The sequence below is a fragment of the Chroicocephalus ridibundus genome, chromosome 4 (genome assembly GCF_963924245.1).
Source record: "Chroicocephalus ridibundus chromosome 4, bChrRid1.1, whole genome shotgun sequence".
NCBI lineage: Eukaryota > Metazoa > Chordata > Aves > Charadriiformes > Laridae > Chroicocephalus > Chroicocephalus ridibundus.
The window spans coordinates 13,331,848-13,349,356 of record NC_086287.1 but is presented as its reverse complement, the minus strand read 5'-3'; the positions used below and the strand labels follow the sequence as shown (position 1 = coordinate 13,349,356).

The 17,509-nt window shown below is 42.3% G+C and overlaps 1 protein-coding gene across 3 annotated transcripts in view; it reads right to left on the bottom strand.

Annotated features, from left to right (window-relative positions):
* Nucleotides 1-102: 102 nt before the first annotated feature.
* SCUBE2 (signal peptide, CUB domain and EGF like domain containing 2) overlaps nt 103-17,509 on the bottom strand; it is a 43,307-nt gene continuing 25,900 nt past the window's right edge. For all 3 annotated transcript variants that reach the window (XM_063332412.1, XM_063332411.1, XM_063332410.1), the window contains 6 exons: nt 10,624-10,791; nt 7,830-7,991; nt 6,688-6,885; nt 5,942-6,094; nt 4,764-4,843; nt 103-4,042 (listed from right to left, as the gene is read on the bottom strand). In XM_063332412.1, the coding sequence (XP_063188482.1) occupies nt 3,890-4,042; nt 4,764-4,843; nt 5,942-6,094; nt 6,688-6,885; nt 7,830-7,991; nt 10,624-10,791 (914 nt within the window). In that variant the 3' untranslated portion in view covers nt 103-3,889. The remainder of the gene's footprint in view (nt 4,043-4,763; nt 4,844-5,941; nt 6,095-6,687; nt 6,886-7,829; nt 7,992-10,623; nt 10,792-17,509) is intronic.

The window sequence follows — 17,509 nt, the reverse complement described above, 5'->3', positions numbered from 1 at the left end:
TAAACACGGGGGTTGGGGTTTTTTTGTTTATAAAAAAATCAGATTAATCTATAAAGTAATAAAATACTTTCGAACTACTTTAAGTAGTTTATTCCATCTTCATACAGCTGGGTACGAGAGGCCAACTGACGCCAGCTCATCATATAGGAGACCTTTTTAGCATTAATTATTAGAATTAATACCAGGACAATTCTGATATTATACTAGCCAGAAATATGTGCACCACTAAATATATGAAGAATTGTATCTTTATGGGTATAGATGCAGGCTAATAATATATTCCGTGAAACAGAATGCTAAGGTAAGCAGGTATTTCCAGGATAGCCTATCTGATTTGCGATAACTTCCTACGCAACCATTAATTTTGTCACAGAACTATTATTTAACACAGCAAAGACAACTAAAAATATTACCAAAGGTTTTCATGCAACTAGAAGTTCACTGGTTTATTTCTCTTGTAAAGAGCAACAGTCCGAAACATTTTACATTAATTTACAATCATCAAAAGGATCCTTATGCTTATCTCATGTAGGTGACATTAAGTCATCCAGTTAACACTATTTATTATTTACAAAGTTAAGTCCTGTTTTATAAGGTTAAACATTTTTTGAATCATTTGTTGCCAAAAAATAACACAAGTCTACAACCACACAGAAAGTAGAAATTAAAATTTCTACAGAGCCACTACCATCGCTATGAAGATACAATGCCAAGTGTTACAACATTCTGCAACAGTTATCACTTCTTCCAATATTTAAGATGGCAAAAATTCCCTCTTCGCTTTTTACTGAACACAAGATCTACAGTAAAAGGGGAAATTTTAATTCATAATGTCAGATCAAGGGTAACAGAAGCGCTTCCAAGTCATTTACTTTTCATGTAGAAAACGAATAGGGCTGTGGATTCTTCTTCAAGAAAGGGCAGGTTTTTCTCTCTCCTCAGGCTCAGACCATACACCACACTGATACACTCTTCTTCCAGACAACAGTGGAAATGGCCTGCACACGCGGGGGCAACAGAGAGGCAAATTTGAGATCCACTGCACAGGACAAAGGGGAGATGCTGGTCCCAGAGCAGCCATGCAGAGCCCTCCGAGATGAGGTGCAGTGCGACAAACCCAGGGCTCAAGTCAGTAACTCGTGCACAGAGCAGGAAAGCCCAGTTTCACCAATTAAAAATATTCGGATGTTCCACAACTTTTGTTTTCTTGAACCCTTGTTGAAACCAATCACTCCGATTTGTGTGTCACTCAGCAACACGAAGCAGAACTGTTCAGATCTGTAGCCTTTGGAGGAAACAGAGCAAGAACTGGCTTTTCTCCCTTGTCAGAGAGCCCACAGACCACCACAAAGCCACTCCGCTGGGCTTGGCCCAGAAGCTGGCACACCATGGTTCTCTCCTCCCAGTGCCCCATCACCAGCTCTCTAACCCACCCATGCACTTGGAGCAGAACTGCAGCATCTCAACCATTTCCAAGTGCTCCATTGCCAGGCAGAGATAGCTGGTGGGTCACTGAGACTCACTGACACACTGCATCTGGCATGGGAAGCCATGAACAGTAGAGAGGTAGGGGCTGTGCAGCAAGAGGGAAACTATCTTGAAATACCTTCCCGGGGTCTCACCACAACAGTACACTTTACCTTAGATGTAGCAAGCCTTCCTCCCCACCCTTCCTCTTGTTTTGGCATCTCTTAGCCATTCCTCTCACAAGTTATGCTGCCTCTTATCTTCTTCCAGATAACCTCTGTCCTCCCTCCCCACCGAGGCATCAGGGACCCTGTTCAGGATGAAGCACACCAGCCAGGAATGCACGAAGACCTGGCTTCCTTCTCTTCTGTTTTGCTAATTCACCCCCTGCTTCCCTCCTCCCCCCAAGCCTGTTTGCTCCCCTTTGCTGCAGGTCTGGCAGCCCATTCCTGGAATGGACGCTCACCACCCTGCCACAGGAACCCACAAGCAGATCTTGAGCTGGAGCCCCCGTGCAGCCAGCTAGGGGACAGTTCTCCCTCTTGGCAGCAACACAAGACGTTTCCCTCCTCTGCTTAGACCATGGCAATGCTCTCTGGGCAGCAAGAGGAACACAGCCTCACATCACCCCCTCCTGAGAGGCTCTGCTCCCCAGCCATGGCCTAAGGCCACTGTCCCTTCCCATCACACCATGACCAAGACGTGTCCTTAACACAAAACAGGCTGCACTGCCATGGCACAACAGCTCAGCAATGCGGTATTTGGTCGTATTCATTTGCTCCTAACAATGTTGGGAAGAGATTCAGACCCTGGCTCTCGATGAGAGTTTCATCTGTGACACTGTGGATGTGGCATTATTCACATACAACAGTTAAATACCACATATCAATGCAATGAAACCCAGGGAGATCTGACTCCACACCCTAGGATAGGGAGCATTCGTCCTGGCCAGACTGCGAAACATCCATGTCTTCCCTAAGTGGGCACTCAGAGGAAGGCTGGTGCCCACTGCACCACTCACCACTGCCAGTGACCGACAGACTGAGGTCATAACTTGATGTCTAAACGAGCAGGACGGCAGCCAACTGCCTTCAAGATAGCATGCCCAGAAGGTACATTACAGTGAGGAAATGGTTTGCACGGCCAGAGGACGGTGATATAACATCAGTGTGGACAGAGACGCACCGAGACAACAAAAACATTTTTATCAACATAGTTCTCCCTACAGGCCCTTTCAGAATAGCCTGCTCTCACATAAGAAACACAACCTGAGGAAAAGGACACAGTTTGGGAATCTTGAAACAGCATTGTGCCATAGGCGACTTTTGCAGCCACAGCCTGGTTGAGGAATATCTTTGTACATCTACTTCTCCCCAGCAAGACAGGGAAAGCAGCCCTTCTCTGCTCAACAAGTCGTTGCAAGGTGCTCTGACAAGATAAGGAATATAACGATTGAGGTTCGTATAAGAACCTTATACAGGTTTAAACGGTGATGTACAAGAGCATAATCTATGCAAAGCCTGCATTTAAAATGGGGTTTCTGTGTTCAACTGAGGTGCTCAGAGGACAGAATTTTATACTACTTGGGAGCGCCAGTGCCTCATGCTGTCCAGGCCTACGCACAGGGAGAGCACACTGGGGTTCAGCAAAGAACCTGTTCTGTTGTAATATTTGCAGTCAGCCCAAAATGGAAGTGTCCAGCAGATCGGGGTTTGTTTTCCATTACTGTCATGCCCTGGTTTTATGCTGGTATCACTCAATTTAAACCAACAGGTCGTTAGCATGAACACAGAGTGATCCAGACCCAGAGCATTCAAACTGATATTCAACCCTTTGCTTATTCCTCCGTATGCCTCATACAACACATAGTTCACAGAAAAATTACACCTCGTGCAATTCTTGGACTCACTGGTTTGGACTAAAACTATTTCAATCTTAGCTCTGAATTTCCTGCGTAGCAAAAGTTAAGAGAGACATCAATCTAGTTCTCACTTTCAGCGAGACCAAACATGAACCCAGTTTTGTTGAGGTAACATGCATTAACGGCAGCCCAGAGTTCATCCCAAACCACACTACTGAGCCTGTCTGTCCTCATTAGCTTTTAGAGTTACTGATGAAGCAACAGGGCAGAGCTCTACAAACTTCTGCTTGGCACCATTCAGTTACAGAAATTATGGGCAGTCTCTAATTCAGAGACCCATGAAGTATCCTTGGTACCCAAAAGATATTATCTGGAAAGGAATCAAAATTCTGTTCATCAAAATATTTATACTAGCTGAGAAAGCCAAACTCTGCCAAGAACGGAGCTGGCAAGCTTCCCTGGAGTTTCTCTGCCGGTGTGTAAAACACAGAAACAGCCCCACCTACCACAACCCCTCTGTGCATGCCCAGGGCTGGTTAGTTTTTTTAAGTATAGTGCCAACTATTTGTAAGGCCTCAGAAATCTGGAAACTTTTGAGCGCAGCAGCCGAATGAAGGATCTTGGGAACATCTCTCTTGACTCCTGGGCTGTGTACTTGAAGTAGTTCTGTGGATGCGCCAACACATCAAACAATGCTTTTATCAGTTTCTTGTCCTAGAAAAAGGAAAGCAGATTTTACAGTAATTCCACAGAAGAAGTAGGGTCAGTATCACCAATGCTTAATGACTGATTAACTCATAAAATATTATGGGCATTTTACTTTTCAAATACTAATGTTTCAGGGGCTCAGAAGCTAGTGGAGCAAGGCTGACATTCAGGCCCCAGGGAAGTTACTGGAGTTTCACATTTATCATTAGTGGCACCAGGATTTCTCCCTCCTCATATACTTCCAAGAACGGCAAACAAAAGAAAAAAAAAAACACAACAAAACCCACAAAACAACACTGGATTGATAACCAGCAAAAGAAAGGTTTACTTGGAATGACATCCACTCAGCTTGCCCATGCAAGATGCCCATGCCCATCTACAGGCTACAAGTAGCAGCACCAAGTGCTTCTCCAATAGATGAAATCCCGTGGTCCCTCAGTTTGCTCCATTGATTCCTTCCAGCACAGCCTACGTGAGGCTCAAGAGGCTATCCTCACCACAGATTTCCCCCACAGTAGGTCTGATCCACCTTTAATCTTCCTGGACAAAGGGTCTCATATCTATTGCTCTGCACAGTCAGGATGTGCTGATTTACCCCAACTTCCCTGAAGTAGCATGTGTCTAGTGCTCCAAGGAGCAGATCTGATGCAGGGCAGGAAGGAACCTCATTAGCAAAAAATACTGTAATTTTCAATCAAAACCAAGAGGTTCAGCAGAAGCAATATACCTTAAGTATTTCTTGATGATTTTCAGATGCATAAAGTCTACCATCCCGGACAATGTCTTCGATTAGTTCTTGGTAATCCTCTATGGGGAATGCACAAGAGAGTCATTTGCAAGTTCGCTTCACTTACATACTCAATACCTCCCTTGGTTACACATGTAAGCCCTACCCCCAAAAGAACCGGTGGTATTTGGCCCTCAAATTAGCAGTCAGAAAATATTCCAGATGCTCTTCTGTAAAGAAACTACAAATACTGTTCACTATGAAAACAGCGTACTCTGCTGAGCTGCCCAGCATCAATCTGTCAAAAGCAAAAGAAATGATAACACATCAAGGATTGTAGTGCATGATGTAACCAAGCAGCGTGCATCAAACCAACTGCACTGCAGAAACTTATCTCTAAATACCCACAACCCATTATTGACTTCTTTCTTCAGCAAGAAGGGGTAAAAAAAGGGAGGTAAGAGGAAGCTGTCTTAAAAGGCAAACCCCCTGGTCAATCAAAACTTTAAACGCTTCAAATGCTTTGAACGCTTCTCCCCTGAAAAATTAATTATCCACTGTTGATGAAACTCTGGAGGCCACAGCAAGGATGACTCCTTCACAGTTAACCCAACGTGAACAGAAACATGCCACATCATTTTCATACACTTTATGCTGAAGTGCAAAGCCTCAGCTCCAGTTTCATTCCCGGTGACTCTGACAAGCATAGGGTGAAACTCTTGCCCCTCAAGCTTCTTTTCGATATAGATATTTTACTATCTGGTACTAGATTACAGATGGTAGCAGCAACACGATAAAGCAGAGGCACTTGGGCTCTGCCCAACTCCTAACTGGGGGCACTGTGCTGCCACCTGAAGCAACCCAGAACTGTGAAGTCACAAAAATGCACAAAACCCAGATTCTGGCTTTCAGCTCTGCATTTTGCGTGTCAGGGCCCAGAATCCCAGCTGTTAGGTCTGTGGAAGACTGGAAATACGGTGGCACTTAAGACTGCAGAGCAACGCAGAGTTCCTTAAACTAGCTTTAGATTAAACCAGCTACTGGAAGTAGTCTCACAGTGACACTGCTGAGAGCGCTGGGTTACCCTGCTGCTTAGCGGGGTCAAGGAGCCCACAAGGAGTTCTGCACTGCTGCAGCTGCACTAGCCCACGTAGGCTCAGCTGCGCACACCCGCTTACCATCATACGTTACATAAGGAACTTGGAATCCTTTGGCACTGTTCCCTTCGTTTGACTTGAACTGGATCCACAGTTTCTTAGACCTGGAAGTGAAAGCTATAGGGCGTTCGTAGGTTTGACAGGTTTCATATGTGGTCACTGAGTTGGAAGAAGCTTTCAAAGAAAACACACAATAGCCAGTTATCTGACAATGCTTCATACTAACAAGCAATTAGAAAATAGGTTAAACTACCATGACAAGAAATGCTTGCTGGTGTTAAGAAAACTCCTCAAAATGTGTCAGGCCACCAGCAGAAAGCAGGCCATCAATGAGTGACTTCTTGGTCAAGGAATATTTTTCCTTTTCCTAAAAAACAGTCTATTGTTTGAATGATTGTGCCTATACTAGAAACTGAAGCTGTTTATTCACACATCAGGCACCTGTGGGGACTAGCACGCATCTCCTCTTTCCTAACCTAGGCTAGAATTACTTAGCCTACCTCATGGCTAGTTAGCTTGAACCATCCACACCTTCTTAACAATATTTCTCTCAGATTTCACTGACACATCATAGCCTTGCACCCTTGTTTCACCTGAAGCTAGGGAGCAGCATTACCAAATAGGATTTGTCATTTAAAGATATTTTTTATTCATAAGTAGAGGCCGGCCAGGCTACATTTAGTTTATGTAAACAGCAATGCATGTGAGAAACCTGTGCTGCGCACCGAGACAGATACCACATGCCTCAGTAGATATTTCAGACTTACAGCTTTTCCGCATCACCAGGTAGTCTCCACACTCATCTTCTATCGGTAGAAATATTTCTGGAACCACAATCAGAATACGGCGCTTTGGCGGTGGGTTAATATTCCAAGTGCACTCAGTGTTTGCAGGATAGTCCCCAGGATAGTTGGGTGATTCAATATATCCAGTGTAATCTCCCAGTTCACCTCCACACTGCCTATCTGAAAAAGCAATACAGTATGCAGGGCTCGGCACAGCGAGGTCATCCTACAGCTCTCTCTGCAGTCACTGTCAGAAACAGCACACGGGTGACAGACACACAAACTTTTCTGTTTGCGTCTGAATCAGGTACAGTTCTCTGCCAGCTTCGCTTCACGCTGCTGCCTGCCTTTCTGTTTTAATTAATGTTGAGACATAAAAATACAGACTAATCCCCATTAACACAGCAGGTGCTATTGACCAAGCCACAGCCAAGTGGCAAGGCAGTTGTAAGAGAAGACATAAATATGGTCACATGAGGATACTCCACTTGCTTGTACCAGAGAGAACGTTTTTATAGAAACATGCAGTTCCTAGAAACATATTTCTATGTATGTATGTGTATATACATCTGTGTGTATAAGTGTCTCCAGGGGTTCTTCTGAGGAGTTGCCTCCCTGCCTGCTATTTTCCCTCTTTAATTTACCCTCAGCTTCCCACATTACAGCTACCATAATCTAGAACAGTGGGTCTCTTTGTAATTTCCTCTTGCAAAGGTTGCTATTAGGAAGAAATGGTTACTAGAGCTACTAAATTTTGTGAGCAAACTTCCATTCCTTTTAATAGAAGGAAAAGAAATCAGAGTGCCGAGATCATAAACTCTGTCTGCTATATCATAGAGAAAAGATTTAACAGCAAGACCCAGAGTGGCCCAGCACCAACTGGCAAGACACAATCATCAGTTTAACAAGAATGATGGAACTAGTGTGCAGAAATGGTCTCTCACGGACCTCAGTAAGCCACATGGGACAAGACACATGCAGGCAGCAAAAGAGGAGCAACATCACTGCCGTGTCTCCAAGCTCCCTGGAACAAACCTAAGTTTTGCCCTTAGGGCCCCTCTGAATATTAATGGCCCAGTCATTTAATTTGTAACAGATCATCAAAACCGTCTAGCTGTACTTACTTTTGCACTGTGTTACGTTTGTTGACCCATCAAAATCAGTAGTGGTGTTTCCAGGACATGAAATACAGTAATTTTGTCCAAACTCAGGCTGGTATGTCCCAACTGTGCAGCGAATACACCGATGAGTTGTGGTATTATAAAAATGGCCAGGAGAACACTGAACTGGAGAGTAATTAAATATGCAGCATGGTTAAAAGTGGCGGTAGCACATTAGAATGTATCTTTATGCATTTTTATAGGGCTTATTATAATTTCAATAACTGAAATGCCACATTCATAAACTCTGAGGGTAATAAAGCAGAGGTAATTGAACAGATTTTAGTTTATCAGGTCACTTTGTACAAAGTTCAAAAATCCCAAATGCAACACTATAGAGCAGTTCTGTGTGGAAGCAGTAATAAAAGGCATGGGGGAGTGAGTACAACCACCATGATTTTGTAAGCAGGATCGTTACCAAACCATCTACCCACTGACATTCAACATGGAAGATGAACCGTATGTGGCAATACGAACTAAACCTTTCTTTCTTGCCAGTTATGCCAAGCAGCACGTGCACCCTGCTGCATCCTAGTATACCCCTCTGATCAGCTCACCACAAGCAGGGGTGAAAGACTTTGGCCCTCTGCAAGTGGCACATTGCATCAATATTAGTGACTAAACAGGTACGTCACCTTCGTCTCTCATGATCACACGCACACGTCTTCCAGCAACACGCCGTGACTCAGGGTACAGCCACCTCCACCAGATCTGCTACTACTTTATTTCAGCACATCACGCAAATCACCGTGTTAGCTAGACACGTGTGCCATAGCCCTCGCAGGGCTTGCTGAGAGTATCTCCCGCATCACCAAAGCGAGACCCCATTCCGACACACAAACTCTTTCATAAACGTAACACATTTTATGGAAGTTTTAGACATGAGATAGACAGACAGAAGGGAAAAAAATCCTTTCTAGCAGATCTGCATGCAGACGGGAAGATTTTCTTCTCTCATTGCAATCTGAGAATACAGGACCCCAAAGATCTTTGCTTACATCTCTAATATGCTTCTTTTAATTTCATTTTGCTTAGCTATTCTGCATCTATGCCCATCACGATCTGAAATCTCACAGAAATCACTCAAGAACATCAGCCATATATTATCTTTGCCTTGCTCCTCTTTCCTTGCCCTTCTTCTTTGAGGGACTAAAAATAAAAAAAAAAAAATCAAAATAAAATATTTTCCAATTCCTTTTACCTCATTTGGCAAGTTTACCCCTCTCAGCTCAACATCAAAATCATTTACTACCTTGCCTTTCAAATGTAGTTTTCTGTGCTGCCAGTCCCTTTTTTCTATTCCTTTTAAGCTCTGCTTACTCTCAAATAACTCTAGCCTTGTTGAGCTTTGTATTCAGATAGCTCAGCCTGGAGTCCTTCCCTACATGCTCCACCCCCGAATCCAAATGCTTCAGATACAAGATCCAAATAGTTCTCGCATCTGTGATTCCATGTCTCATGTGGCCTCTTCCACATGCAAATCCCCGAGCTCTTCATTCCAGTTAATACAGAAAAATTCCTTTAATCTCCACTCTAATTTGAAAACTGAACCTCATTTATAGACGTGGTTTTGTTTATGTTAAATAAAACTGAAATCAGTGCCTCTTATGTTGATCCAACGTTTTTAATGTGGGGCTTTTTTAATGTTTTAACTTCACAAAATTAAATATGAAACAACAGCATTTGTGGATTCTGAGATTCTTTACTGAGGAAATCTATTAGCTATCATATTATTACCAGCAATATTAATTTTTCAACCATACTGCAAAATTCTTCTATTATGTTGCAATTCTCAATAGTAAACATATCTTAACTGACACTAGAGACATCTCTTAATCCAAACCACTACCAAATGTTTGTATCAGGACCGTGTTTCTATCCCTTATTTCTACTCTACAGCAGTAGCTTTTCTGTTAACACTTTTTCTTCAGGTGTTCTTTTACAAGCGGTGTTCTTTTACCCATGCTTTAAGACATTGGACAAACCATTATATTGATTAACATTTCATCACTCTCCATGGACACGTATTTTTATCAGCATTTTCAAAGACAAATTCACAGTTGTCTCTCAGCTTTTTGTATTTTAGCTAAGATGCTAATGAAGTTCCTTCATTTTTAAAGATATGATCCCCACCTGGTTTTCACTCTCGTGAGGAAAACCTTGGTAGCTGATTGCATGTCAGCTCCCCTGTGATCAAGCTTAGAGGGGTGTCTGAGGTACTGCAGGGTTAAGCTGAATGCTAACTTTTTAGGTATATAGCCAAGGCATCCAAGCCAGTTTCTCCTTACGGACATGAAGAAACTATTTTCTTACTTATCCTCCAGGACTGCAATTCCCTCCTTCACATTTCCTTCACATTTCCCTCCCACCCTCACGTTTTCACATTGCTGCTGTGCTCAAACCCACAATGTCAATAAGGCATATTGGTCTGGATTTTTTTTTTCCTGTGACTTTTTTCTCCCTGCTGTTCCTTTATATGACTCTTCACAGAGTTCTATAACTTTGGAGTCAATGACTTCACTGACCAACTCCCACGTATCTCCCAGCCCCTTCTCGAGTCCTGTATAAAAATCGGTTATAAAAAGAACTGAGGCTTTATTGAGTTTCTTGCAGCCAGGCCAGGACAGCCAACTATGAGACCCCTGGAAGGAGAGACCCTTGAAAGGAGAATGACCCTTCTTTGAACGTCCCACGTGTAGCAGCAGCAGTTACTTTTGCCTTAGAGCAATGCAGTTCATTGAATAAATCTTGTCCTTACCTTTGGTCTCACAGTCCTGAAACAAGGATGCACCGCTATGCCTTGTTGTTAGACCTCCTCCGCAGGGAAAGCAGGATACTCTCCCAGCTTCAGGCTGGTATGTTCCAAGGGGACATGGCAGACAGGGTTTGAAGCCGTCAGGAGAATATTCACCTGGTGAGCACTGATCTAGAAGAGGAAGAACACACTTGCTTCAAGCTGTACGTTGCAGGTGAAGGTATGTTAGTGACCTTGCACAGGACCTGAAACCCCACAGTGAAACTGTTCTCTTTACTTGGGAAGTGGGAGCCAGGGTTTCAGAACTGAATGCTAGTGACAGACAGAACTTAACACATACAATTTACCCTGCAAAACTGAAAGAGACACTGATTAACTCTGGTGCTGGTGAGCTCTTCTGTGAGCTGGAATGGATATCACGCTTTGTTGCAAGGCTACACTGGACACCAGGCCTGTCCAGTACTCTCTGTTAATCTGTACAGGGCAATTATGTAGTGATTATCAACTCTTTCTAGCTAAAGAACTCTTGGACCCCTCCCAAATGAAATAATCTAGTACTCAACCTAAAATGCCAAAAATGGACTTCAATATTTCTGTAAGAATTTTAATCTTAATAATTACTGAATATTCATACTTCATAACCATTGAGGTTTTCACACAATTCAGTAACACCAAGCACAACCAGCAGTTGTGCAAAGTCACTAAACTAAACATTATACGTGCCTCAAAGACTTTTAAAGCAGAAATATTCTTGCCATTCCTCTGATGCTCCATCTCGGATAGCGATTATCACTGTACACTGGAATGCTGTGTCTGTATGGTACATAGACAGCACTAACTCAATCGACTGATTTTACTTAAATACACACCTCGATATTATCTAACAAGCCCAGCAATATTTGTGGGTATCTTTGAAAGATTCTGTTTTTCAAACTTTTCACAAAAGAACTGGCTTCAGTGCCACTATTTAATAATTACCCTGCTCTGGAAAGGCACAAAATACTGTTGCAGTTGTTCAGCTGTGCGGAAAAATTCTGTCCTTTTAAAGACCTGTTACGATAATAAACTGTTAGTTTTAGTTTATAGCTCAAATAAATCACTTGGTGAATAGCCGTTTTGTTAGGAAGTTAAATTGGCCTTGGCTTCATTTCAGGATATATGACTAACAACAAGCAGTGCATTAACTACCGGTCATGATCAATGATGAAGAATTTTGTTTATGGCTGATACCGAGTGGAATAGTGAGTGGTCCTCCTTAGCTCAAAAATAAAACACAGCAGGTTAAGCAATGCTCAGTCACTTGTCAATGAAACCTAGTAAGGAAGTCATAGCTCTTGGTTCTAACTTTTTCCACCACACATCACTTCTGCTCTCATAAGGACACACATTCATTTGCTCCCACATTTTTCAGGCCTTTCTTCATTTTTGTAAACATTCCTACAGAACGCTCATCTCTGTACTCTTTGTGCAATTCACCAAACATGAATGAATTAAGGCTTTCATTGCAGCGCTCCTAATAAGGGAAGAGCACTATTTACAATTCTGTGACAAGGAAAGACAATCAAGGTTAGTAAAGGTGATTTTGAGAAGTGGCTAAACTTCAGAAACCCAGTTCTAAAGTTCAGAAACCCAGAAGCAAAGGAAATACCAGTGCAAATTTCCTTCCCTCAAAAAATTCTATGGCTCTATGAGAAATCAATGCTCTGAGTGGCCTCACTAGAGGCTGTCTGCCCTTTGCTGTCTCCCCTTGACATGTCTTTTCCCCTCCATTTTAATCACACGTTAAGTTTGGGGTTGTTTGGGGTTTTTTTGCATTGCGTGCGTGTCTCGGTTTATGAAGCAGCGCACGTGGCATTGCCTCCTGGAACTGGAGAGACCAGGCCTACGAGGGTACTCCACATGTATTTGTATCTGACATTACAACATGCAATAATGAACCTTATTCTCAAGGGTGTTAAGCACCCGTGCTCAATCAGAAGTCAGTGACACTTGAAAAAAGCAGGCAACTCTGGATTAAGTTTAATTATGTAAAATACAGAGACTGAGAAAACTAAGTTTTAAATAGTGCACTGCCTAGAAAAATGCAAAACCCTGTCTTTCCCCTCTATGGCTTCTGAGATACGTCAAACACTTCAATCCCTAATAGATCCTATGTGTTTATGAGAAAAGAGGTTAATACATCCAGATACAGATTTAGCTATTTATGGTCTAATGAATACTCATTATTCAATGCAAATATTAAAAGTCCTTCGAGTGATGCCCAAGCTTTCATGCCTCAAGCTCTTAAAATATATCAGTTTCTTCACATGACTATATCAAACCAAGCTTTTCAAAGTGTCCAGGCAATTTGATCCACAAACACATTCCCTGTAAACTGCTTCCAGTTCCTCCCCATCTTCCACTTAGAAATATTCCACACACAGGCCGCTCATCTAAGCTCACTGAAGCACAGAGCAGGGGTAATGAGGAAAGCCTGTTTAGATGCTCACAGCATTCACCAGGGCCCAATTTAGCACAACAAACAGACTTGGTGTTAGGTTCAATTACAGTAACATTAATTATAGGGACGTTACGTCAACACAGAAATCATGAAATCATTCCATGGAAATCCATAGGACTGTGCATGAAATTAGGATGACACAAATGAACCCTCTCTAAAAAAAAAAAAAAAAAAAAAAACAAAAAAAAACAACAAACAAACAACCCAACAACAAAAAACCCCAAGAAACATCTCTAAGAGTTCAAACTTTTCCTGTCATTTGTTTACATGAAACCAAACAAAGTTTATGAGCTTGATTTCACAAAACTAGAAACTGCATGGTCCCACCTGACACATGGGAAATACCCAGTCGAAACAAGATCTGAAGATTTGCAAATAATGACATTAAATCAGAATTCCACTGGCTGGCTTTGCTCTTTTTTCAGAAACCTGATTGTTTTTCTCCAAATGAACAAAAGAACCAATTGCCTCTAGTAGACTTCATTTCTGCAGCCACTGTCTTTGTTTGTCTTCAATACCCATTAAAAACCCGGTCTTGAATCTCATGCAGCTGTTTGAAAGAGAGAAAAAAAAAAAAATATGTGAAAGCCTTTCTGATGCAAAAACAAGAAGGTGGCCAGGGGGGAGAGAGGGGCCCACAGGGAACCAGGATTAACAGTTACAAAGACATTTAAAGGCTCTTCCCCTCTTTTCACCATGTTAGCCTTTGAGCATTTGCTCCCATAGACAAATGCTGTACTATCTCAGTGGCTGAGAAGGTGAACCTCATAAAGGAGGTCATGATCCACCAATTCACCATTTTCTTAAGAAAGATGCCTTCACTTATAAGGAAAATCACCAGCAACTGATGCAAATTGATTCTGAAGCGGCATCCTTTAAGTTATTGTGTTTTAGCAGTTCACACATTTAGGTCACATGAGATGCTTATGCATCCTAAGGATTTATGTCTTAAATCTATGATTGTCAGAGCAAGCAGGTTTTCTCCTATTTGATAATTCCTTTCTTCTTGTCAGATTTTTATAAAATTGTAAAAAAAAAAAAAAAAAAAAAAAAAAGGCAACATGGAGTTCTTTGTTGTGTAACACAACTATTAATTGGAACAACTGCAAAGGCAGGCAGCACTTTGCTTTTCTCTTTAAATATCTCTCTCATACTTTTATAGTGCCAATATCATACCACATCTAAACTTTGAGACGCGGTTCATCATTTTGTATGAAATGTTAATATTTTATTTGCATCCTCCAAACTAAGGGGACAAAACCGCTGAATGCTGAGCAATGAAATGCATCAACACCTCCCACGTAAGATAAAGCTGCTCAGCATTTACATCAGCACGGTGCCTATACCAATACTGCTCATGCTCGCTCTTCTCTGAAGCGACAGCTCTTTGGATGAACCCACCTGCGACTACCGTGCAGCAAGGGCATGCTCAAATGTCCTTTTACACAGCAATTCCAGAGAATGATACTTTTCGTTGCCTTCTCCCATCTTTTAAAGTATTTGTGTATCCAACACAAAAAATACCAAATGGAACAGGCAAAGCGTACTTTCAACTCCATGGGATGTGGTCAAGGTATGACAGAATTTTAAGGAATGGAAAAGCAGCTAAATTGCTTGTTTTTTCTCCCTCAGTGGAAAGTGCCTGAGGACAAAGGGGTCCCAGTAGATATCAACTACTTCTCTTTCAAGACAAAGGTTTCTAGTAAATCAGTTTCTGATAAGGAATTGCTGATATTTAAACATCTGGTCTCTGGCTGTTAAATCTGCCTAAAGCTTAGCTCATACTGGAGAATGAATACTTGTAGCCAGCTCAGTGAATGACACTGCATCCTCCCCAGGACAAATCTCCTCTCAAAGTAGGCAGCATTTCCAGCATCCTCAGATGGTTCATCTGGTCTCGAAACACTGTCATTCAAATATGCATGTTTTTTTACCGTAAGATTTATTTCAGTGGGGAAAGATCATCCTCCTGCTATGAAAACCCAGTTCTCTGGGAAGGCTGAGATGTAGTAAAGGTCCCACTTTGCTACATCCATTTCCTGTGATATACATTAGTAGAGACCTACCACTGGTTGCTCCTTGGAAGCCATTCACGGGACTTCATGGAATTAATCAAACGTGAGCTAACTATTCTTACTCAATGGTACAGTGCTCGCACATAACGTGGTGGACAAATGCAACACTTGAACCTGTAAAGCATCAGAAAATCCCAGACAGAACTGTACGTCAAACACTAAACTTGAATTAAAATACACTACCCACTGCAATCAGCAGTGAATTCCCTTTTACCATCAACAGCTGTTTTAAGAACAGCAGACATACACATGCAACCATTCAGCATAGTAAGAATGATGAAATACCTCAGAAATCACAGCTAATCTGTTCCTGGTGCCTTTCTCTGCTGTGCCCCACAGAATAGTAGGGCAGCAGGAGTTAAGATGGGAAAATCAGGAGAAGTACTCCCTCACCAAAAGCATGAAACCAAATGAAGCTTAACTTACTGCTGCAACCACAGGCCAGTTACCAAAGACAAAAGGTGTCAGGACAGGAGCTGGGCTTTTCCTCTTGCACTGTTCAGACACAACGAATGTTTCAGACAGTGCTGTGCCAGCAGAAGTCTACCACTGGAATAGGATCAGTACAAGACTGTCCGAATCAATAAAACTGTACCTAATTCAGACATACTCCAAGTATTTTGTTTTAAAAAATGTATTTGAGAACAACGAACTGAAACCCTGCACTTCACTCACTGTCTGCATCACAGAAGACTTGTAAGTCCTTGGACTTACTTTTTTCCCCTCACTACTTCCTGCTCCTCTGGTCAGACTGAGCAAAATCCCTTTGCCAAAGTTCTCTGCCCATCCAGAGGCCACAGCCACCACCTGCACTGAATCCATCTGCTGACCTGGTATCTCTTGCCATGGAGTCACTTTCTCCCTGGAATCATTAGCACGTCTAGATAAGCAGGGCCCCAGCCCTGTCCCAGAGTTCTCAGCAGCTCTGCAAAATAATCGGATCAAAACAAAACCAAACCCCCTGACCCTCCCACGCACATCCCTGAGCTAGCTTCTTCCACACCGTTCCCACTCCATTCTCTTCTCCCCAGATTATTTCCTACCTCCTCCTGACTGGCAGCCACAGCAGCCGCCCAGCGCTGCCTTTACCACGCACACTGGGACAATCAGCTTTTTCTAAGGAAATGAGGCGTATGTAACAACACTGCCTCTGTGCGCACTTTTATATCCCCTCAGCAACTACGGAACTTTCTGTCCAACTTCCAGCAATTTCACAAAGGATGCAGAGAGGTTTCAAAGACACTAAGTTTCTGTGCATTTAATGTAAATAAATGGGGAATGTGAAAGTGGAGGAGAGACCTTCTTAGCATCCACGCAAGGAAAAGGCTGGTGCAAGTTCCATCTCCTGTTTGATCACAGCAGATCTACACAAGGATATGGATACTTCAGCTGAAGAAAGGAAGATTCAGTTGGTGATTCCACCTTCTTAGGCATGAGCCTCACAGGGAATCAGGTGTTGCTTGTTCACTGCTCAGAGCAGTACCTCTTAAGGTGTCCAGAGCAGGCACAAGAGACTTGACTTCTACAAGCTGTTCTTCAAAACATTTGTCTTCATGTGCTCAGTGTCTCTGTTTTAACCACGGACAGGCTATTTGTGCTCACCATACCAAAGAGTTTTCCAGGCACTCTCCAAAAGCTCCCCTTCTCTCTGAACTAGCACAGAAATACCATTAAGATTCTCACTTGTAATGAGAAATTAAAATGGTTCTGCAGCTACCTAAAAAAAAATAAATTTGCTTCTTTGTTGTTCAAATTCCCAACTGTAACTCACATTCCCTTCTCTACCTGCAGTGTTTTCAGATTACTCACTGGGATTTTTTCAAGCCATTGTCATCTGGAAAACCATACTGTGCTTTGTACAATGCACTGAGAGTTTTTCAAAGCCTTCCTCCAGCATCCAACACAACAGCTTGAAAACATCCATGTAAACTCATCCTGGTGGAAGTTTCCAAAGTTTTTCAGACTTATTACATTACCAAAAGAAAAAAAAAAAAACCAACAAACTTACAGCTTTTTCCAAGAGAATTCCTGACTAATTCGCTAGTCTGCTTGCTTGCACAGATGTTTTAAACAACACTAATTCATTTTTCTACTCTATGAATCCAAATTTTTTCAGAGTTAGCAAAACTAGATTGGAAAATCTATTCTGAGGCCAAATAGGTTGCTGCTGGAAGACGTATTAATTAAATTTGACACGCATTTTAAAGGCTTGCTGATTCACAAAACCACCTACATGCTGCCTACCCTATGCAGCCTGAATTAGCCGTCATGGTTGTTAGGCCCCTGTTAAAATAACATCTGACCCCTCTCCTTA